The following is a 24,193-nucleotide window of genomic DNA, read 5'->3' as shown; positions in this document are numbered from 1 at the left end:
ATGCAATGTCCTCTTGAATTGCCTGTAGCTCAACTGAAAGGCCAAGAAAAGGTTGCATCAGCCGGAAAGTTTTGAAAGACACTTTAGTCAGCAAATAGACTTTGAACTACCATTGACGGACAACTCTTTGCCCAATGAGTCTCAGCTGATTGGGCGTCAGCTCCCGAGTGATGCCAGCCAATCAGAGATCGAATGGCTTGAAGGAACGTCCTTTTTCGGCATCGTTGAATCCGATTGTGTACATTTTAACCCTGCAGGGAAACTCTTCCTTCCCATTGGTTAAGGGTGAACCTTGCTCAGCCTCCCCTCACTGAAGGATATAAATAAGCGACTCCTTCTGCGCGATAACACCCAGAACCCCCTTGACAGAAGGACACGTAGACAAATAGTGGAACATTTCAGGTAATTCTTCAACACAGCTTTGATTTCTGCACCAACAGGCGTGTTTTTAAAGTATTTGGTCGGCGTAACAGCTGGCCGAAGCCGTAAATACTTTGATTCGCGACCCCATCGTTAGCCCCCCGAGCGGCTACCAGCACCATGGATTTCTGAAAGGCAGTATGCGGCATCTGTAATTGCAATGGCGATGCATCGGCTAACTCCAACGCGAACCCGCGTCCACGCAACTGCTAGGCAGTTGGGCTCCAGTACCGCTCGCGGTATACCATCGAGCCAACCGGTACCACTACTGCTGGACCGGAGGAAGCTAACGTTTGTAGCCAGCTAGTTTAAAGAGATTCCACCTAATAAGCATCATTAAACACCATTAAACGTCGTGAGTAAATAAGCAAGATGAAGCCTCAAGACATCATCGCCGCCAAGAGAAGCAGTCTGTGGATCTTCGGCTACGGTTCGCTTGTGTGGAAGCCCGATTTCAAGTACAAGCGGAGCAAGGTGGGCTACATTCAAGGCTACAAGAGACGTTTCTGGCACGGGGACAACTTCCACCGTGGCAGCGATGAGCTGGTAAGCATTGATTTTTGGGAACGGGATTTCGTGATCGTCTCTCATTCCAAGGATGGTTTACTCAAATGCATCTCTCCCTCCCTCCCTTTTCTTTCTACAGCTCGCGAGAGTGGTGACGTTGATCCCAGAGGATGACGTAAGTAGCACTTGAGCATCTGTTTGAGTTGCGAATATAGTCTCTACATACAAACATTCAGCTAGGCCTTACTGGACTGTGACAAATTTAAATTAACAGTTTGGTTGGATAATTTGAACAATAAAATGCTAAAATACATGGAATAAAAATTGTTAAACCCTACTTACAATCAAACATAACTTTTTTAAAATGCAAAATAGATAGAAAAGGCTTCAGGTGATTGGAAGTGACATTCTAGCCTATGATTTCAACACACTTTAATCCTATTTAAATGTTACAGCAATTAATTATAACATGTTGAGCTGTAAAATATGTATATATTGATATTTAATAGGTAAAATTGGATTTGGATGGCAAACTAGGATAGTTATGCTTTTAAATAGATACGTTTTTAATTATGTGGAATATCTCCTATTACAGGCAAGCACATGGGGTGTGGCTTTTGAGGTCAGCGGTGCCCAGGTGGAAGCAGCCTTGGAGTACCTAAACGTCCGCGAGGCTGTGCACGGGGGCTACAACACCGAGATGGTGGTCTTCCACCCGGAAGATGGCGGCCCTGCTGTCCAAGCGCTGCTGTACATCGCCACCACAGACAACCCCATGTACATGGGGCCCGCCGCGCCAGAGGAGATCGGTGCCCGGATTGCCGTGTGCGAGGGTCGCACAGGGCACAACCTGGAGTACCTGCTCCGGTTGGCCACCTTTATGCGTACCAGTTGCCCGCACGTGGATGACCAGCACCTATTCGCCGTGGAAGCTGCGGCACTGGCCATGGTCTCTTACATGTTGGAGACCCAGTAGCTTGTTATGCATCTAAAGCTCACTTATTAGTCTTTTGTTGTTCAAATAATAACACTACGTATTATGCCATCTTTGTACTGTAACTTTTTCTTTTGCACATGTAAAGGTTCTGCACATGCATTAAACAAATGGTTGTTAAAACTCATCTGTGTGGAATAATTAAAAAATAAACAAAATGTAAGCTCTTATTTCATGGTTACACTTTTTTGCATGTTTAGATTCATTTTATAGAGGACACTATATGGTCATAAATACAGTAATGCAAATAGGCAAATGTTAGGGGAATCCCCAACACTTAAATGCATTTTGAGGCAACATTCTATGAGATTAGTAGTTATAACTACAATTTATGTGCACCATGATTATATCTACATTACTCACTTACGTGATTACCATAGCCAAACATTACATTTTAGAGTTGGCTTTATATGGACAGTTAAATTGGATGTAGTACAGCATAACTAGACTAGTATGCATAATATCAAAGATCAACTTGAATTATGATCAAAATATTTACAGATTGTTGATTTATTCCTAAATTAAACGTTTCAGACAATAGATTATCTTTTTAAAGTGCACTTACCACACGTTTGTATTTAGCAGGCTTTGTGCATGTCCTTATTGGCGTTTTGTAATCGTTTCCTTCCTAAAAGATGGCAAATTAGCATTGTTTACATGCACCATGAATATAATTGATCGCAAAAACTAACTAGTTTTCATTAGATCGTGTTTGAATATTTGAAGATGAAATATTATACGTACCATTTAAAGCCTTGAAATAGCGAAACGTGGTACGATGGATGTAGTCTTCGATTTTGTCTAAGTAAAACAGGTGCAAATCAGGTGCCGTAAAGGAGTGGGATGCCATCTTGCAAACAGCTGGGAATTGTGGGAAATGAAGTCTGTGGTTAGATTTAGGTTAAAAACCCAGTCATACATGTTTGTTTTGAATTTTCCCCGTTTCATCTTCTTTCTAAATGCTTTTTCTAAAGAAAAATACATCTTTCTCCACTCTGCAATAAACAGAATCAATTAAGGCAAATGAAAAAGTAGCAATGACATTTTAATTCTCTTCAACTACAATCCAAAAAACATCTTAGTTAAGAAAATTGCTTATTTACATATTTCAAATAATTCCATGTCTATTGATATTAATAGTTAGCAGTCCTCAGCGTGTTACACTTCTAAAAATCATGATATAGTCTTCACACATTATCCTATTTAGCACTTTTATTTCCACGCAACACTTTGTTTATAAAACAGACACATTTGTTCATTTTATACACATGACCTATAAAAATAGACGTGCAAATATGGAAGGGAGCCAGAGATGATCTCACCCTTGTCATTATGTACATATCCATATATATCCATATATATATATATATATATATATATATATATATATATATATATATATATATATATATATATATATATATATATATACATATATATACATATATATATATATATATATATATATATATATATATATATATATATATACATATATATATATATAAATAGATATATATACATATAAATATATATACATATATATATATATAAATATATATATATACATATATATATATATAGGATAGAGGAGATCAATTACTTGTATAGTCACATTTTTAACACTTCCCTCTTATAGGCACTCACACAACACCATACATGACCATCTTTTTCAAGGAAAGAAACTGCGCCCTCCAATTATGTATATACAGTATATAACGAATTCCTTACAATGTACAATAGTTTTACAAATGAATATCCTATTCACACTTATGGCAAATTGACTACTCTGAACTGAAATAACTTAATTACTAAACTACTACCTCTTTTCATTCAATTTTTTTATTTTCTATTAGCAGCATCTCACATTAGAGTCAGTAAACCCTCATTTTGGAATATTTGACTGTCAAATATATGTTTAAAAAAACTGCTGGTTGGTTCTATGTGTGAAGACCTGCTGTGTTTGTCTTGGTGGATAGAAAAATAGGCGCTATAAGTAAAATAAAAAAATCTGCAGAAGTTTGGGAGTGAGCATTGAAATGCAGGGTGGTCCGCAAACGGGACTCATTAAATAACCAAACAGATGAAGGACGAGGGTTGCTGACGCATAAGGAAGGATTGGCTCAGTGTATGGGACAGCCCTTGGGATTTCGGAGTAATCTGGAGTCCACGTTAAAGAGAAGCGTGAAAGGTTTGGGATTTGTAACCATTGTCAGTTTGTCGGAACATGAAATCCATACTTTACTGCTGAAAATATAGGCACGGGGGGTTGCGGCGTGTGTGGTCAAGGATCACAGTGAGATCAGGTCAGTTGTGTTGTATAGTGGGAGTCCATCAGAACTCCGACGAGTGCATCGCGGGGGTCATTTGCTCTTCCTGACGAGGTTGTGTTGCCCGTGAAGAAGCGGCTTGCATGGATTTGGAGCTGTGGACGCCCCCATGATCTTGGCTTGCGGAGACGAGCCTCTAACGGGGTGGAAGGCATGGCCGCTGCCTGAACGACCCACGGAAGGCTGCATGGGGGTTGACACGGACAGACCTGCTGAAAAAGGGCTCAATCTTTACAAAGAGCTTCAACAAGTGTCTGTGCGTGTTTTTTAATAGAAATTTAAAGCAAGGTTGTAATAACATGTCACGTTGTCATCAAGACATTTCCATTAAACCAACCTTTGGAAACGCTGTATCCGTATGCAGCGTACGCCGCCGCAGAGGCCGCTGCCGCACCGGCCATGGCTCCCGCCATTGCTGCCGCGCTTCCCGCCGTTGACTTACGCCCGCGGCCTTTGCCTCCGGACTTGGGCCCGCCCCCAGAACCTTTTGGGCGACCTCTACTCCTGCCTGACCTCCCTCTTCCCGGACTGATGGTGTCTGTCGAAACGCCTGAAAGAAAGGGCGCCATTGGCAACAAAAACAAAAAGGCATTTGAGGTTTTTTAACTTTGTATAATATTGCTCCACATTGATCTCTTAGTTTGTTTATATCCTCACATTTTATCTTGAAGACAAATATTTCCAGATTTAGTTTTTGAAAAGTTCAACTTTTGTATTTTCATAATATTTTTATCTCATTTCCTTGTAGTACGTGGGTCATTGGATTTTCTATTTAGCATAAATATTCATGAAATGAATTGAAATGCTAATAAAATGTCTTAATTTCACATTTGCGATACAATCAACCGCCATTTCGGGACTGACCATTCATGTTGTCTGAGACAGATCCCGACACAGAGGAGGGCGAGTTGGTAGCACGCGACTGCGGGGCCGAAGACAGCGGCTCGTCCACGATGACCAACATGTCGTTGCTGCTCTCGTCGGCGTCCGGCGGCAGCGAACCGGGCTGAAGCTCGCTGCTTAGCGAGATCTGGTGGCCGAGAGGAGCACACAGAGACATACACAAAGGCTGGGGGTCAGGATACATACATAGGGTACCAGGGAAAGTAAAAGGGAGTCATTGACGTGGAGATGGGTTGGTGAAAGGAGCAGAGAAGATAATATCAAGAGGATGGAAAGAGGATGTGAGAGGCAGAATTTTCAAGCACAAAATGCCAAATGAGAAACATGAGATGAGATTGTACGAGCGAGTTACGAAATGAAAAAGCCTCTTAGGCCTCACCTCGCTAAACGGGCTGGGCATGGCGGAGTCCATCTCTACGCTGATAAAGGAGTCGTCACCATCCGCCGACAAGTTGGAGTTATCAGCTGAAGGTGCGTGCAAGATGACCAAGTTGGCCTCCTTCCTTTTCTTGCTCTCAGTTTCCTCCGTCTTCTTCTGCCATAAAAAAGAAACAGAGTCTTAGGTCTTTGCGATCAAATTATGGGAAATTTTCCAGCAATTTGAAACTCTGGCGCTCCTACTTTTTCAGCGTATTTCTCCCGTTTCCTCTTGCGCTCCTTCACCTTGCTGCACTCTTCCTGTTGTCGCTTCTCCTCCTGTCTCTGACGCACTGCATACACAAATGTAAATTAAAAACAAATCTTCCATTTAAAAGAAGAAAACTCCTTACGTTTCTTCTCCAGCTCATCATCGTCTAGCAGGAGGCTAACCACCTCTTTGGGTTTGAGCGTATCAGGTTTGAAGTTACCTCCAGATATGACCACCCTTTGGATCTAACCACACACAAATGATCAATATAGTAATCAAGCATCCATCATGTGATTGACATCCTCCACTTGGCGCCATACCTCGCTCTTCTCTTTGGCCCGCTGCAGGATCCGCTCCTCGATGCTCCCCTGGCAGATAAGTCGATACACAGTCACCTGCTTGGTTTGCCCCAGGCGGTGGGCCCTGTCCATGGCCTGCTGGTCAACGGTAGGGTTCCAGTCACTGTCGTAGAAGATGACCTGGAGGACGGTTTCATCAGTAAAATCTGGGCAAGTTTACACATGTGATTATGCCTTCAATATGTAACTCACAGTGTCTGCGGCGGTCAGATTAATACCGAGTCCCCCTGCCCTAGTGCTGAGCAGGAACACAAAGATGTCTGTCCTAATCGGGGACAGTAAGAATGGAAGGCAATGACAGTTAAAACTATTTTGAACTGAGGATCATTAATACGCCTAAAACGGTGGAAAAGACGATGGTGTCAGGAGTGTTAACTTACCGACTCTGGAAGTCCGCCACCATGTCTCTGCGCTCAGATATCTTTGAGGATCCATCTAGGCGCATGTAAGTGTGCTTGCGGTAAACCATATACTCCTGCAAAGCACAATAGTGGAGATACTAACGGTAAAATCACTGTTAGGTGCACACTTAAATTCATGTCTAACTTAATTTCTGAGAATCAACTTAACAACTAAAAGTTCATCTTTTACCCAACCCCTTTTTAAATAATCCTCTAATAATTTTGCTTGAGAGTCTCCAGCGTGGTTACTTTGATCGTGATACAAACTAAAGACGCAATGGAGTCAACTTCCTATCCTCCCAGAGGTCTGCCAAGCTGTTAGTGTGGGGGCCCCCCAAAAGAGCAGGAGGTCAGCGCAAACAGCAGTGATGAGGTGACATGTTGATCTGTCTTTTAAGCGCCCCCTGCGCCCTGCCCTCAAACCTCTGACCTCCCTGCTGTGAAACATGGAGATCAGCATGGCATCAAAACTCACTTCTCGCTAGAATCATGAAAGTCATCGTTTGACACAATTCAGCCCCCCCCCCAACCTTTATCCCTCTCTAAACCCAAATGATGACAAGGCCTGCTTTCCAATATCTGGCTGCCATCCCAGCCGGCCCATCTGTTCTCAATGAAGGCAATATTAGCAGCTATTAGAGCTCGCCAAAATGCCGCCTTTAGATTTTTTTTGTCCGAAGCCTGTAGCAAGCACTCTTGTTTTGTAGACCGCCAGGAGGGAGGTCTCAAAAGTTCATCTGTTTGTTTTTCTTGGAAAGGGCACTCACTGAAATTGCTACTCTTCTGTTATTCATTGACAGATGAGTATGACATTTGGTAGATATAATTTAGAAAAACAATCCTCAGTGCCAGACTTTTTATTTTTTGTCTCAAGTTAATAAAAATACTTTATTCAACCTGTGGTCTCTGATTCTTTCTTTGTTGTTGTTTTGGCCTTAACCCATTAACGGCGGCTATGCTGTCACCGCCATCCATTACTGTATGAGGTCACTGGCATCCAAGCATTTAAGAGTATTTTCTTGTATATTCTTCTTTTTTTCAGATGCACATGAAGATGGTCCTCAGCCAAGTAGACGATCAACCAGCATAATTGCTTATGGGGTAAAATCCCTGAGCATCCAAAAGTTCCCAAATGACTCAAACTGGTTAGTACCAGTTAGCCATTTTTTGGTATAAAGATGAACAGATCCCTCCAATTAAAAACAAGCACCCAGAAAAAGTCAAGACTCTCACAGGTTTAAGAAATCTTCATCATCTTCAATCGTTCCTTATCATCACGTTATTTGTCTTTGAGTCCCCGGAGGCTCTTGCCACTCCTGTCGCCCCTTTTACCACCCCCCTCGCCCATCTGGCTGCTTCCAGGGCCCCTCCAGATGAGACCCCGCTCGTTAACCCGGACCTGTTAATTAGCTGTCTAATGAGTGCACTAACGAGGGACCGGCAGGCTTATTAAAGGGTAGCAGAGGCGACTTCTGCTGGCAGGGGTGAACCTAATAAAACAACAGCCTGATATGCACCTGACAGCCATGTTTTAATGGATATTTGTCTTTTTGTGCAATGAATAACACATGAAAGTTAACCACCACATTTATGTGTGTGAGTGTGTGTTTTTACCTCGAGTAGGTCGATCATTCGGGTCATTTGGGAATATATGAGGACTCGGTGTCCCTGAGCCTTTAGTCGACTCAGCAGGATATCCAGGGTGTGAAGCTTGCCACTTTCCGTGATTAGACTCTCTTTATCTGCAGGGAAAAAAAACACGCCAATTACATGATTTAAAAAAAAGAAAAGAAAAAATCTGCAAATATCTAGAAAACGTAGTCAAATACTACCTGTGATGCAATAATAATTTCTATTTGAAAACACACAGAAAACGATTTTTCCCTAAATATGTGTATAAAAAAAGAATAATATGCAGGAACTGTAGGTCTTGATTTTTTTGTACCTAGATTTTACTCATTTTCATATTTATCAAATAATTTGATATTTTTAATACGATCTTTTTATAATAAGTACATATTTTAACAATCAAACAAACAAAAAAACAGTAAAAGAATCCCCTCAGAGTAAGCAGCTTCATGCATAGGTCACACAGAACCCTACCGATCAATGAAAGTCCTCAATAAGCCATCTTCTCAAGGATAAACCCCCTTTTCATCCAGCAGATCAGCTCACTAAGGTTCAATCCTCTTAAAGGAGGCTGATCGGTTAAAAAAGCCTTTGCCCTTATTGACTGGGCTGTTTTTAGGGAGCACCGCAGGAGAAAGGGTATGGGGTGGGGAAAGGTGAATAACACCCCCAACGTACAAAGAATAAAACGGGCTGAACAGTTGGTGGAGGCCCAGGTTCCCACAAGTGTGAAATAAGTCCACACGATGAGGCATTAATGTCATCTGGAAAACGGCAGATCGAGGGAGGCCGCCCACCCGTTGACTGTCAGACCAAGGGGTCATGCCCCCCCTGAAAGGTTGGCTCTCAGTTTGGTTGACCCCACGGAGGCCCAGCGGGAGAGGACGAATCGGACTTAACGGTAAGAGGACAAAGAAATCTTTGGACTGTGTTCACGTAACTCAAGCAAATCCTCTATCACAGGGGGCAGGTTAGTCCAATGCTGTAAATAATCAAACAAAAGTAGCAATAACAGCCCTTTTCAATCGCAGCCAATCAGGGGAGCTCCTTTCATTCCCTTTAAATAGGCATTCCAAACTGCTTCTAAAATGGAACAAACTCATTTTGTTAAGGTTCAAGCAGTAAAATGGGCAAATTTGTGAAGAAATCAAAGTAGTTCACTGGCTATAGTATAGAATATTTATAGTGTTTTATGGCCAAGAGGTTGTTGTCATTGGAATCACAGGTGGCAGACCCCAAGAGAAGCTTATATCTTTTTCCTTCTTATGCTGGTGGCATTCTATGCTAATGTGCACTTGGACTGAACTACGACCCGGTGAAGTCACCCCAGCAAGGTCAGGGCTTGCAGAGGTGTTAAAGAGGAACTAATAGCAGGCGATGAACAAGGGAAACACCCAGGGGAGTTAGGGGGCAATGTGGGAGACTCACCTCTGGGTCAACACCAAGGGTGTCCTGGTCAGTCGTGTGAAAACGGGGTAAGCTAAATGTTGATCTAGTTCCAAGACACTGGAATAGCAGGTTTGGTTTAAAATTACTTTTATAATGCCAAACGAGGAGCCTAGTGTGTTAAGGGTAGCAATTTGCAGTTTTGAGTTTTCTGTCTATACTAGAGAGTAATCTGCGTGGTATTGTAATTGGCGATGAAACCGATGGGGAGGCCAAAGAGGTGAAAAGTGCAAGTGGATTCGAGGGAGTCTCGACAACGAATAACAAGTTGTAAAACCTACAATTTGCAATGCATTGCATCCCCAGTATTGCTTGGCCACTGCTAGCAATCTGTTGCTGTTTAGCAGATAGCGTTTCAGCCGTCCAGACTTTACCACTGACATGACGGATGATGTGTTATGGGGCCCAAAAGAATGAATCATCTAGTGCACAAAAATAATAACTTTACATTCATTAAATATATACAAGGTTACCTGGGGTTGTTAAAGCAAATTGCACTGAGTGTTGCACCAAATAAAACTACGACTTTACAATCACATTGGCAAAGATTAAGGAACGTCATCAAGCATACCTATTTAAGTGGGAATAACATTCCTAGGGTCTTCATAGCAAGGAGCCAACATATTTTTTAATTATTTAGTTAAGAGTAAAGAAAAACAAAACGTATTATCCCAAAGATGACAGCATGGCGACCACCATGCCCCAAAATGCAAGCAAATCCCATGTGTCATACCACTTTGCTGTTGCCATGGATACAGATATCAAGCTTCACCACCTGCCTGGCTTTCACAACCCCCCCAATCCAATCCATCCTAAAAGGGGTGTTGGCCCAAGCAGTCCCTCCCGCCTGTTCATCTTGCTGGCAGATTAGGTGGAGCCGTTTCTCCTATCTACCCTATGTACCCCCTACAGCTCCTTCACCATACTTTGCCAACATCGGGAAGGAAAAAAAAAAGACCGCTGTCACTCCCCCCCGGCTGCCTTTTCCCTGACGGTGTAATCCAATCCCTGCAGGACCAGAGCCAGAGGCCTGACACGGTCCTGACCCAATTAGAGGCCTGCTGCCAGCTAATTAACCCCGGCCAAGCCCCGGTGCCTGGCGTCTGATACTCCCAAACCGACTAACGGTGCTAATTTTATTAATACTACACCATGCCGGCCAATCTCGTTCCGTCCTGCCCCCAGCCCCCCATCCACTTTTTTCCCCTTCCTAACGCTTAACGGGCCACGGGAATTGGGCCAGCTTGGAGATGGGGAGGCAAGCGATCTCCTTGATGAAAGATGATGGATGGCCGGTTATGTGAGAAATGGAGACAGATGGGGGTCGAATGAACGATCGAACGCAACGTCAGACCCTCACTGTATCATGATACATTATATGTCCCAATCAATAAGTCAATGTGCAACACTTGTTCGGTAGCGAGGATGATGGAAATATTAGCCCGACGCTACTTTACTGCCATCGACGGGGAATCTTAAATTTGATTTACTAACGACGGTGGCGGCACACTGTCTTTATAGCCAGATGCTCGCAAATTTTGGTGGTACAAAGAGGGTCTCAGTTATTGAACAGGTTAAGAAAAAAACTTTTAAAAGAATTGGATGGTTTTATCTAAGAGAATTCTGAAGTATGATGAAAAAGAGTAAAAAATAGAGGAAAAATGTGAGGATGATGGATTAAAATATGGTATTTTTTGTCAAGTGTTTGGTTTATGACAACAGTCAGAATTAAATTCCAAGATGAGATGAGTACAATTACATGAAGTTATTTGTTTACCTTCAAATTTAGCAGATGTGGGTGACTTCTTGACATTGACTGTGTGTGTGTTTAATCTACTGGTGGAAATTCTACTCTTTCTTAAAGTGTTTTAAAAGTTGAAATGGGTGTAAAATGAAAATAAGTACTGTGATGATAATGATGGATTTTTTTTGTATGCTTTACCACAGCTGGTGAGAAAAAATTGCTGGTTTGGGCTAGAAAAAAAGCACAATCTAAAGCATGAATAAAACAAATGTTGGATGACAAATACTAAATAATACAAAAAAAATATTTAGCAAAGTTGAGGTACAATTTAAGACTAGGGGGCTGAGTGGTTGGCACGTCGGCCTCACAGTGGGATATATGAGTTCAAATCCAGGTCGGTCCACCTGTGTGGAGTTTGCATGTTCTCCCCGGGTCTGCGTGGGTTTTCTCCGGGTACTCCAGTTTCCTCACACATTCCGAAGACATGCATGGTAGGCTGATTGAACACTCTAAATTGCCCCTAGATATGAGTCTGAGCGTGAATGGTTGTTTCTCTCCTTGTACCACTAATTCAGGGTGTCCCCCAAGTCTGGCCCCAAGTCAGCTGGGATAGGTTCCAGCACTCAGGCAACCCTAGTGAGGATAAAGCGGTTCCGAAAATGAGATGAGAATTTAAGACCAAATGTATACTGGAAACCTGAGAAAAACATGACACCACTGCCTTCCCACAAATATGCCGCACAAGGGAGAAAGTCTGATTAAGACTTTCCGTGTTTTTCACCACAGAACCAACTCTGTCATTTACATCAACGGGGTTACTAACAAGAAAGAACTGGACTGCTATGATCATGTGGCCAATGTCTCCCCCTTCAGTCTACTTGACTTAGAATGCCATTTTTTGGGTTTTCTTTTTGGGCCTGTAACTTGCTGAGCTAGGCATTATGGATGGAATTCCATGGAGGGGTCACTAGTGCCAGTGGGATGAAACCAAAGCCAGCCGTGTTGTTTTATGCCCCTTCTATCGGAGCACTTCCTGGCATTTTTTTGTGCCCACGAGCGGCGTTCCTTTGAACAGCCAGGAAGGCCCAGCTGCACTTCCCGCAGTCCCAACGTGGGTTACGCCAACCCCTCTCTCCCATGGACTTGGGCGACATTTGCTGACGCATTCCAAATACAATCATCTCAAAAGTTCGGAACATTTTCCTCAACGTCACGCTGTCTGGTCTCGCGCGTTATCCTTCCATTGGCGCCACGTCGCGAGAAGGCGGTTATTTTGCGGAAGGGGTTCTTGTAATTAGCGTCATCGGCTCACGACCCACAAAGACAGCAGCGAACGGTTATTTCGGTGTTGCGGAAGGTTCCGCGAATACATCCTTAAGCGTGAGAGCAAAACAGCTCTGTGTTTCATAACAGTATGCGGCAGCCATGTTTCCCCTAAACACCCATAGAATTATCCATTTTGAAACCAAGTGCAGTATGCTCTAAAAAAAGTGTTCATTCCATACACTAAAATAAAGGGGGTGGCTATTTGACTGATGTAAAATAAGTTTTACATGCCCCTACAGCCTTGTATTGTGCTGGCAAGCTGGTACCTTAGAAAAAAAATACCCTAAGGACCAATAATTATAGCGCATATGCAAATACATTCAACTAATAATTCTTTTTCCTTGGGGTATTATAATAAAAGCACACACAACGTGTTAGCAAGACACCTGGGAACCGTTTTGAATTTGAATTCCAATTCCAAAAAATGCATCATAAGCCCCAAAGGCCTTGTTTTTTTCCTCCTGTTAAAGCTCTTTCCTTAATAAGCCCCTTGATTAGATTCCTCCATTGATAACATGGTAGTCATGCCATGGCGCTCCAAACAAACAGTCATTCAAGCCCTGCCATTTGTTCCTAAAGGTGTGGGGGGCTGGGGGGAGGCTGGGAAACTTCACCCGGGCTACTGTACATATCTTGAGCCTTGATGTGGCAACAATGTGCTCAGCGGAGGACGGGTGCCGCGCCGTTGGGTCACTTCCTTCCTCCTGAGGCTGAGAAAGAAGCGGCAGACTGGGACACACTGGGAGGCCTGTGAGTGGCTCTCTGGCCCCAAAACACAGTCAGTCATGGGGCAAGACTTATGTCGATCTGCATTGGGAGTTTTAACGTACACCTCATTTCCCTGGATGACACGCATGCAAAATACCACCTCAAATTCAAACAGCGGCTATCACACCAATCGACACACACCGTGAGGCTCTTAAGCCGGCTCACGCAAACGCAGACACCTGCTCAATCACAGACACTCAGTCTTTGTCTCTTTCTCAATCACACATCCCAGCTTTCGCTCTTTCTTCTCTATGCACACACACACACACACACATGTACACACACACACAGCATTTAATGGTGTTACCTAACGAAGCGCTTGAACAATGAGGAGCACATCAACTTCCTGGCTTTGTCCGCCTCTCCGTAACTTCACAGGAGAGCTCAGACGGTTCTCACAGAAACATGCAAATACTTGTTTTTGCTTTCTTACTGAGGGCTAAACACATTGACAAGGAAGGCAAGCAAAAAAAGGCTATAATCTTTTAGGTTTATGTATAAAAGATTTAGAAATGATCACTTTCGCCTACCCATGTGAAATGGATTGGACTTGAAACGGAGCATGAATTCAATTTTGTCCAACTAAAATGAATCCCTTTATAGTCTCCAAATGTGAACAAAATGTGCGATTTAAAAGGGTTTGCTATGATTTCAAGAAAGTAGAGACTGTAGAGTATAATACAGTAATACTACTCATCTTCTGGTAGTCACCCTAATCTATTCAGGTCATGTATTTCAGAAATCAATACTGAAAATACAAACATTAACCACAAGGTTAGGCATACATGTAAACACTTCAAGAACCAATGCCAAAAAAAAGCACTGCTAATCCGACATTTTGTTTTCTAGCAACCATCCTAGACAAAATCACATTCCGGTTTTCCTAATTTTGCCAGACTTCTTTTAGGAGAAAACGTGCCCTAACTAAAAAGATCTGTTCATTTAAGCGCCAATGAGGCCAGACAAAACGAACGCGTGGGTTCAGGTTCCCTGCCAAAAGAGAATTTCAGCGAAAGTAGGGTGGTCAACACAAAGTATGACAAGCGGCCGTTCATCATTGTTTGCAGGTCAGTGAGAAAGGAAGTGTTGTGTGTATAAGTGTGGCGGCCTCTCTCCTGCCGCTCATCCATCAGCCTCTACTTTGCTCCCGACTGACCCGCAATCTGCCGAGCTATACGTAGTCTGCGCTCAAGCACACGTAGACACCCATATTATTAGTGACTGCGATGACACACACACACACACACAGAGGGAGAGGATGCTGACATGCCCAATTCAACTGACTCTTTAAACCCTTAGGTGACCTTTTGTGGTGTTTCCCACATGCTTCTCACAGGGTAGAAGTGGTCAGTGGATGTAGGAAATAAAGCTGGGAACAAAAATGTCTACTACTTTATTATGTCGCAGTTGTTTTTCACTTTGGCTGAGACGATGACATTCATGTGCAACCTTTTTGTTGTTGTTGTTTTTTCACAAAAGGCTGCAAGAAGGGCACTCGAGGAATGCCCCTTAATTTTAAAGTTGTTATTAGAAGTGATATTATTATTATTAATGGATTTGGGAGTAATATGGAATGAGATCAAGTTTGTTTAACAAATTAGGTTGTGTTGCTTTTGTTGTCTATTTTATTGGAATTTATATATTTAATGGTCCCCCCGGGGATTGTAGCCTCGATCTCAGAACTGTTAGGCGGACGCGATAACCACTAGTCCACCGTGCCACTTAACATAATATTTTTAAATTTGCATGATGAGCCACCAGTGGGCTTCTCGACTCTAGTTTTCTTGGGGGAAGTCCTATCTTCATGCTACATGACTTACCTGGTATCCGAATGAACGACCAGCCGTGCTGAGGGAAGATGCCCATCACCCCACCGGGCTGTTGTGGGTAAAAGGCGCCAGCTCTTTGCCGCCAGTCCTTTGCCAGGTCAGGGGTGCCGTAGAGGAAGCATTCTTTAAAGATGGTGCCGCCCCCAGCGCGCATCACTCGCCACTCGTTCTCGGCACTTCGGTCGGCGCAGTAGCGCTCCAGGGGAACCGCCGTCACCTATGTGATCAAATCAAAGATGGCGGCTTCAAATACATGGGAAATACGACAGTTTAATCGTCGAGATGACTTGCTAGTTGCCGCACACGTATACGTACCCGCGGTGTGGCTGCGAGCAGGAATTTGGGCGGCAGTGAGGGCTGGCATCGCAACAGCCGGGTGGTGGCGGAGCGCCGGCAGTGGATGGTAACGTCGGTGTGACCGACCATACCAGGTCTGAGGGCGGTGAAGACCAGGTTCTGATAAACAAATACAACGCATGGGTGTTAATGTTGAGAAAACATTAAATACCACATCTCATTCCCTGAAACCTGCAATGTTGATGGATAAAGAATTTTTCCCATGGTGGGCAGCTAGTTAAGCCTTCGCTGGAATGTGGAAGAAATGATGGATGCACAGTGCCATCTATTGGTGGATTGTGATCTATTATTTGGCAGTGGAGCTACATTGAGTCTCACCCGAAGCACAGGGCTGCTTTGTGTGTTGGGGAAGGCGGCAGGTCTGTGTATCCACAAAAGGAGGTCTTTGCGAGACAGACGCCTGGACCGCGACGTCCCCCGCTCCTCTCCTCCGCTTTCTTCCTGGAGGGAAAACAGCCGCTGACAATGAAGCCGGTACGCTGCCTTCAGGGACAGAAAAAGGGCTAACCACCTGTGGAAGGGATGAAATCAAAGGCAGAGAAGGAATTATTCATTAAAAATGAAAACCAAGAATATGTGTCACTTTTTAATATGCTGATCTAAATTACATACATGAAATAGTAAATGAAACAGCTGGTAATTAAGTTCTGGTTATACTATGATCAAAAGCAGTGTTCGATTGATCACAATTCAAATGTGCTGTAATTAAATTGTATAATAAGTTAGATAATGGGTGTTAAATATTGACATTACATTACAATGGAATAATTGTTACTTGATTTCCATACATATTTTCTGAAACATTGACATGGCAAGTTATCACATTTTTTTGTATGCTCCCATTTTAGAAAAGGAATCATTTAAAATGTATCTACCTGACTAAAGTGCCTTGCAGCATGAGGTGGGACATCTCCGCCGGCGACACATCAATGAACCGCAGGAAGGAAAAACAGTTTCCTTCGTCGTCACCTGACACCATCAATGGTGAGAATATTAACATCAAGTGAGTCGTTAAAAGTTGCACCGCAACTTACCTTTCCTGTGAAAGAGCGACTGTTGGATGTGATTTGGGGAAAAGGGAGACAGCAGCACTCGCAGTGACCTGAAGTGAAAACATATTTTGTGAGTTGTGATCGGCACCGCACATGACTGTGGATGTGTTTCATTCTTACTTGTTTAAGGACTGGTTGTTAGTGTGAAGGAGGCCATGACGGTAAAGAAACTTGGATAGGACATAGGGGGTGAGGGACATGTGGAAAGGAGATCGCGTCTCCTGGCGTTCAAACAAGTCGGGGTGATTGCAAACCTGACAACAACAACAAAAACAGGCATTAACTACAGTATACACGCAACAGAGGTTATCTAAACGCAAACCAGTTATTCTGCCTTACCTTCCTGAACTGCATGACCAGATTCATGAGCGACGACGTGGTGGTGTGGGACTGCTGGGCCGTACCCATGGAAGACTGGAGCAGGTCTTCGATGGAGATCTTGTTCCTCAGGGCCTGGTAAAGTAGCCTCTGCCGAGACGTCAACTGGCAGTAGGTCAGGATCTCGATCTGGATTAGAAAGTAGCAATGGCAAGCTAATTGACACCATGAAAGACGGATGACAGGATTATACTCTGGTGAGGCGGGAGGAAAAGGGGGAAAGAAAGATAAATGTGGGGGAGTGGTGAACTTTTAACTCCCACGGACGGGGAGCCTCCAAGTGGGACCTTCAAGGATCTGCCAGCAAAGGGTCATTATCACGACGTTACATTAACTATTGTCAATGAGCTGCTCAAGGAAAGTTCGCTGGGGTTTACATTGTGCCACACTTTGTCTTAACCATGAGTATGCTATACCCTGATGACATTTGTGGGAAAAGAAAGTTTGTGTGCATGTGTGGGCCTGCACAATACCTTGTCTGAGAGCTCATTCTCCACGTCCTTCTTGATTCTGCGCAGCATGAAAGGCTTGAGGATCATGTGCAGTCGCGAAAGTTGGTCTGCGGATAAAAATTCAAGATAAATATGGGTTGTGACAAACGGCGCAGAATAAATTAACTGGAAGACCATAGTGAATTATTCATTTTTTTTGTTACATTAGTAAGTGTAATAAAAACTTCTTTACGTTTAAAAAAAATAAAATAAAAGCTCACTCTCATCGATGGCTGACTTGTTTTCGGCGTGGCTCTCAATATCCTTGGAGAACCACTCATTGAACTCGTCGTGAGAATCGAACAACGTGGGCATGATGAAGTGGAGTAGGGCCCAAAGCTCTGCCATCGTGTTTTGAATGGGCGTCCCTGTGAGGAGCAGCCTGTTCCGACACTGGAACTGCAAAAGGATCTTCCACCTCACACTGAAAGAACCCATTTGGTGATACTAAGTGTTATTTTCCACACAGTGCAACGCTAAAACGAATAAATAGGCCATTATAAATATAGTAGACGCCCACCTTGTACTGCTTTTCAATGCTTGAGCTTCATCCAGAACCATGTACTGCCACTTGACCCTCTGGAAGTATTTGACGTCCTGGACCACCAGCTGATAGCTGGTGATCACAACGTGGAACGGTGCGTTTTGAGTGTAGAGCGTTTTCTAAACACACACAAGCAATAGATCTTATACACTAGAAGAAGGAGTGGGTGTGTATAATCATCATCTATGTCTTGCTTACCTGACTCCAAAATTTCCGGATAACTTTGCGATCATGAGGGTTACCCCAATATGGCAACACCTAGGGGACAAATTATCATTAAGCACAGTTTTATAGGACTATCAAAGTATTGCAGTGTATTTTGACAAGCATAGATCTAAATCCTAGTTTATTTGTTGAGGGATGTGAATCAATGAGGCTGCAAGCAAAACTCAAAAAGAAAAACATAGCCAATGTGACGCTCCCACGGGAGACATTTTGGCTGAGCAACAAGCATGAATAACTGCTCCGATTCTAAGGTTGCTGAAAAAATGCGATGTGAAAAGCATTTCTGCATCATTACATCGATCAACACCAACCGCCATTCAATTGTTTTCAGTCAGTCTTGAGGAAGCTTATCTTATAACTCTAATACACTCTTTTCACAGCTCATTAGCCGAATGGACCGGGGCTGATTTATTGTCAAAGTGAAAATACACTTGTGAGTTTTAGTGTGTGTTCACGGCACGTATACATCATTTTTTGCTAAATGGAAATCACTGTGTAGCTCAAGCGACACTTTCCTGATAGTATACTGCCTCCTAGTGAGTGAAAGCAAGCCTGCTGTAGATCCCCACCTTGAATTTGGGCACAAAGCGTGAGAACTCCTGATGCCAATTGTTGAGCGTGGATGCCGGAGAAATGATGAGAAAAGGACCCCAGATGTTGTCTCGCTGTGGTGAAGGCATAAAAAACACTCAAATTATGAGTAACACAACTGTATATGTATTTTGCACCTACTTCTGCAAGGTGGGCCAACAGGGCAATACTCTGGACTGTCTTCCCAAGTCCCATCTCATCGGCGAGGATACCATTAATACCCTGCGGATATTAAAATCAAATGACTCCACCCATCCTTATCAAATCAATTCGTTGTTATGAACATGCTGTCTTACTTGTTCATAGAGGTTGGCGAGCCAGTTCATGCCTTTAAGCTGGTAGCCCTTTAGTTTGCCGTTGAAGATTGTGGGCTGCGGGATGTCCTCGCCAGCTTGGATAGATGGATTGGACAGACTGTAGCTTTCGCCGAATCCTGAGGCGGCGGCCGCCGAGGAGGATGCGCGGCGGCTGTCGTTGGCGTCCTCATCGAACATGCGTGTCTACACAGGGGGGAGAATTGTGGTCATTTGACGATATTTGACCATGCTAGTCACTGATGGCAACACCTAAAAATGTGAGTGAATATAAAATTGTAACATCGATTCTTCTAAAAGATATTGGTCTCTAAAAAATGTTGTGGTTCAAGGTTTGTGTAAAATGCCCAAAATTACAGCAACATAGTCTATGTAACAAAATACAAAAGTGTATTTGTAATCAATGTTCCCTCTAAGCTGCGCGCGTGCGCAATTGCGCACTACTCTCGTCTTCTCTGTGCACAGCAAATCATATGGAGCGCACAAAATAAAAGCCCCATTTTTTTATATTTATTTATTTATTTTTTAGCTGTGAGGCCGACGCGCGAACCACTCATCCGCCGGGCCGCCCATTCATAGATATTAATCATTACATTTTATTATTACTAAATCATTTATGTGTAGTAGACATACACCTGCTTATGGCAGGTGTCATACTGGTGTGTGCCCATAGCGAGCAATGATGATGTTGCTCACACCGGTACTCAGTGTGCTCAGGGAGGTTGTCTTTCTGCCCAGACAAACAAAAAATTAGAGGGAACATTGTTTGTAATGTTAACGTACTCTCTGCTGGTGGATGTGGTAAGCCTCTTGTGCGTTCCTCAGGGCCTGAGACTTGTAGTAGTCACTGTCTGAAATGACATCATCGCATTTTAGACGCTTTTCATGGCTTTAAATGGGCTTATGGAAATTAGACCCGCCGTACCGTAGTCCTCCTGTCCCACGTTGACCATCACGCCTCCCCCAATGTCGATCTGCCGTCGCGAGCTGGTATCATCCAGCTTCTTCAGAATCTCCTCTTGGGCATCGTCATCATCTTCCGAGGCTTTTCCGCTCATAAAGTGAGCGTAGAGCTCCGTCTGCGTGATGAGGAAGTTCAGCTTGCGCTGCTGACGTTTGGCCTGGACACAAACAAATGTATTTTGAAAGTGCAAAGAAACAGAAAAAAAACCCTGTGCTTGCTCTCCCGCCACCAACCTCTTTCATCTCCTCGTCCAGTTTACGCTGCTCCAGCGCCTCTTTCTCCGCCCGCTTCCTGTGCTCCTTCTCCACCTTGTCGTACTTTTTCCAGTAGAGCATCATCTCCTTGGTGAGGCGGCGGGCGCGTGGAAGCGTCTCCTTGCAGTTCTTTTGCGCCTGGATGGCAGCACGCCGCACTTCTCGCATGCACTGGTGAGCCAACTGAAGATGGGACAAAATTAAGACCCCCGCCCAAAAAAATGAAAAGTTGTTTTGGAAGGTTCGTCAGTAGTCATTTACAAAGTGTTGCTGGCTTTACCTTTTTAGCATTGGTCAACACCAGATTCTTAGCAGATGTCTTCTGCTTGAAAGACTGCAATACAGGTCCAAAATAATGAATAAGATTTCAAATATGTAGAATTGGTTTATTTGGTAGTTGTGATGAAATGACATTCATTGAATTATGAGGTTTACCAACCTTGGGGATCTCCTTCTTGGCAATGGTGAGCCAGACCTTGCGGCGCCGTGCGTTAAGCTGTTCCACGCTCAGGTGTTTCTTCTTCATCATGGGCCCCGGTGCATCCTGGGAAAACTTGGCGAAGGTCTTGGCAATGTAAGGGATGCCCTCGTCTGAAAATTCGCCGTCGCCACGTTTCTTTTTCTTCTTCACTTTCTTCAGCTTGGCTGAAAAACACAGTCAGTGTTAACATGTTTCCTCACGAGAACATCATTCATTTCCGCTTTTGTTGTTTTTTTATTCCCCTTACCCTTGAATTTTTTCTCCTCTTTGATTTTCTTCTTCTTTGGACCCAGGAAGTGTCGTTGTTGCTCGTAGAAGAGGTCTTGACTGGAGAGTAGCCCCGTACTGTAGAACTGGTACTGCTGAAACTGGATTTGACAATGTGTGGATGAAATTGAGTATTCCTGGCGCATTGAAGTAAGCCTTTGCGTTTACCTCGCGGTCCGTGTGGAACTTGCTCTGATGCTGCCTGGTATAGCGGTGCAGCCTCAGCATGTCGTGCAATTCGTCACGCGACAAACTGAAGTCCGAGTCGTCCGAGTCCGTGTCCGAGTCGGTGGTGTTGTCGCTCAACAACAAGCTCTGACGGGAGAAATCATTTAGAAAACTCAGCATTTGGGCACAAAAGTAAGAACATATTCCTCACCTTCAACCATTTTCGGTTCTTCTTCATTTTAGAGAAATTGTACAGGTTTGCTTTGTCTGTCTTTTGGTCTGCAAAAGTGCGAAAAATCACATTTGATGTTATGATTGGACACTTGAGGAGAATGTCACAGCAATTTACCTGGCAGAAGCACGCCATTGAGGGCTTTGGTTTCAGCAAAGGCGTCCTCTTGATCCGAGGGCTCCCTCTTCACCGTCAAAGGTTCAATGGAGAGGCCGGAGTCCAGGGCGTCATCACTGTCATCACTGTCATCGCTGTAAAGGTAAGAGGTTATAGCAAATTACAAAATTGAGAAAAAGACTTGTTTGACAGTACCTGCTGATGTCTCGGTTGAAAATGGCGGCGGTCTGGTGCAAGAAGCTGTCCAGCCTCAGGGAGCGCTCCAAGCGTTGCAGGTAGAGAGGTTTAGCCAGACCCGACGAGCCCGCCACCGCCACCGCCCCGGCCGGCATGGCTCGCCCGCCCTGCCCTGACGCCATACAGCCAAAATTCGCCCCACCCACCCGGTATGGGCAGGGACTTTTACTGCAAGGGATGGAATGAAGGAAAACATTATGTTTTATTGTCATTCATTCAAAAATAGTAGGTTACCTCAAAGTTCATGTGTAAAAAAAATGAGCCTACCTCCTCTTTTAATGCTGTCATGATCTTCAAGTGCAGGATTTTGACACACAGAACCCTTGAAACAAACATAAATTATGTATGAGGCCAGTGTGGACAAGAATACATGCTACTCTACTATATAGTTAATTGGGGGAATTTCTCATTTGTCTGTCATTAAAAGCTTAGTGTTCATCATTTGGTTGTGTATACACTAATATTTTTAGTATACAGTGTTCCATAACTTTTAACATAAGTTGGTTCAGTCAGAACCCAAATTTGGTTTGCAGTGCCATTTGATGTGATTTGCACTTAATGGGGAATAGGATGACAGGGGTTCTTTCAAGACCAAAAAATTGAATAAATATTCATTTAATAGGATTGGGCAAAAAGCACAATGCAAGCCAGTGCAAACAGAAGCACTGTACAAATCAGTAAATAATGCATATGTAATGAGCAAATGGGTGAAAATGCAACTAAATAAATTATTGATATTTAGGAGTAGGCGGCGAGAATAACACAATAGTATGATGAAAAACAATAATTAAGCAATTCATATTTGATAGTCGAGCTTGTCTACCACACAGATGCTAAATATGAGACTCGAATATTGCCTCATTATATTACAGTTAAGAAAGACTAAACACGCAATTTTATAAATTGAAATTTAGGGGGATTAAATTTAAACTCATGAATGGGATTCAAATGAGGTGAATTGTGTCGTGATGTTCACTTTAAGGTCTATTGCCCTCCTTCAGATGTTGTTAGTCGCCTAGTTCGGCTACGCTTTGGGGTAGGTGGCTAACCTTGACCGTTGAACCCCGAATTGGACGGTTAGCTTAGATGTAGCAAAATAGCTAACGAGGCTAACAAGTAGCCACATCACAACACCTCAACATGAATCGGGTTATGGTATGCATACACTGGCTGTCACTGGGTCAATTTGAATCACAATGGACCGGGCGGAGTCGACTTTGGGCAGGTTTGCAGGATAATTTAGTGCCGTGTTAGCAATTAGCTGCAGAGAAGCTAACGACAGCTGACACAGCCTCCCTTCCCTTAACATTCATATGAAGTGGACAGATTCATCTGCCTCTTTAAGGCCGCCACCTACTCTGGTTTACTTATATCTTAAGATCCAGCTTTATTGACTTATTTGTCTGGCCCGATGGTCGGGGGAGGCGGCAAGGCCCGTAGCAGCCCGCCCGCGCCTGACTATCCTTGCAGAGGGAAGCTCAAGTCGCGAACGTATAAGCGATCCCCGTGTTTTCAATTCTTTTCTCCCTCCCGGCCATCTTCCCCCCACCTTTGCGCCTTTGCTGTAACGGTGTCTCTCACCTCGGGCCCCCGTTTGGCCCCTTTCGCGTGTCTCTCGCCGCTGCTGCTGACTCTCGGTTCCCTGACTCCAAAATGGCGGTTAAAGGCGCCGAGCGAGTCTGTGAGCTTTGAGTCTGCAGCGGCGGCGGAGAGGCGGCCACTTTCTGTTACTGAGAGAGCACAGAGACACGACGCCATGGAGGCACAAGCAAGGAGCAGGCTATTAAATCGAGCGTCGAGCGGCAGCTGCTCCCTCTTTAGCGTCTCCCAAGGCACCGTGCTAAATTTAAACCCCACCTCATACAAAAATAAGTATAAAAAACACCAAGAGGGGGATTTTACGGAATGCGTCAACGGTTGATAAAAACTGCCATGCGTGTTTATTCGATCATCCGATCTCGATTAGTAGTGTCTGACCTCTAAGAAGGTTACCGAGCTACGTCCTACGTCACCATGCGCTAACTCCATATTTGGAATGCTAGTGCACAAAGGAAATTGTGACGTCATCAGAAACTTTGATGTCATAAACGGGAAACTATTCAGTAACTAATAATTTTCAAATGTGCGATTACAAAAATATTTTTGCAAACCACATAAATTTGACACTATTATTCTTATACATGTAATAAAGTGCAAAGATTATTCCCAATTGTGCAATATGTATATCCTACATTAAT

The 24,193-nt window shown here is 43.7% G+C and overlaps 2 protein-coding genes across 6 annotated transcripts; one reads left to right on the top strand and one right to left on the bottom strand.

Annotated features, from left to right (window-relative positions):
* The first annotated feature begins 337 nt into the window (after window positions 1–337).
* chac1 (ChaC, cation transport regulator homolog 1 (E. coli)) lies at window positions 338–2,091 on the top strand. Its single transcript, XM_077587961.1, has 3 exons — window positions 338–966; window positions 1,067–1,102; window positions 1,523–2,091. Exons 1-3 carry the CDS (start codon window positions 793–795, stop codon window positions 1,901–1,903), a joined length of 591 nt encoding a protein of 196 aa, XP_077444087.1. The 5' UTR covers window positions 338–792; the 3' UTR covers window positions 1,904–2,091.
* A 1,419-nt stretch (window positions 2,092–3,510) lies between these two features.
* ino80 (INO80 complex ATPase subunit) lies at window positions 3,511–23,713 on the bottom strand. Of its 5 annotated transcripts, none has more exons than XM_077587580.1 (36): window positions 23,506–23,713; window positions 22,224–22,278; window positions 21,915–22,124; window positions 21,720–21,853; window positions 21,582–21,649; window positions 21,371–21,517; window positions 21,183–21,303; window positions 20,894–21,099; window positions 20,735–20,788; window positions 20,434–20,637; window positions 20,162–20,357; window positions 20,020–20,087; window positions 19,219–19,422; window positions 19,064–19,144; window positions 18,901–18,996; window positions 18,305–18,364; window positions 18,083–18,225; window positions 17,784–17,986; window positions 17,545–17,630; window positions 17,033–17,200; window positions 16,814–16,947; window positions 16,676–16,743; window positions 16,517–16,610; window positions 15,960–16,152; window positions 15,600–15,740; window positions 15,276–15,501; window positions 8,157–8,284; window positions 6,522–6,616; window positions 6,334–6,406; window positions 6,103–6,261; window positions 5,925–6,027; window positions 5,776–5,864; window positions 5,534–5,689; window positions 5,116–5,320; window positions 4,589–4,801; window positions 3,511–4,463 (listed from the first exon to the last, which is right to left on the bottom strand). In XM_077587580.1, exons 3-36 carry the CDS (start codon window positions 22,076–22,078, stop codon window positions 4,285–4,287), a joined length of 4,659 nt encoding a protein of 1,552 aa, XP_077443706.1. In that variant the 5' UTR covers window positions 22,079–22,124; window positions 22,224–22,278; window positions 23,506–23,713; the 3' UTR covers window positions 3,511–4,284. The 5 variants fall into 5 exon arrangements, with proteins under 5 accessions (XP_077443706.1, XP_077443705.1, XP_077443708.1 ...); XM_077587579.1 differs by having other exon boundaries at window positions 23,538–23,713; XM_077587582.1 differs by having other exon boundaries at window positions 3,511–4,460; window positions 23,538–23,713.
* Window positions 23,714–24,193: the final 480 nt, after the last annotated feature.

This window comes from Stigmatopora argus, chromosome 19, assembly GCF_051989625.1.
Source record: "Stigmatopora argus isolate UIUO_Sarg chromosome 19, RoL_Sarg_1.0, whole genome shotgun sequence".
In the NCBI taxonomy this organism is placed as follows: Eukaryota; Metazoa; Chordata; class Actinopteri; order Syngnathiformes; family Syngnathidae; genus Stigmatopora; species Stigmatopora argus.
The sequence above is the reverse complement of the archived record's forward strand: the minus strand, read 5'-3'. Positions and strand labels throughout refer to the sequence as shown.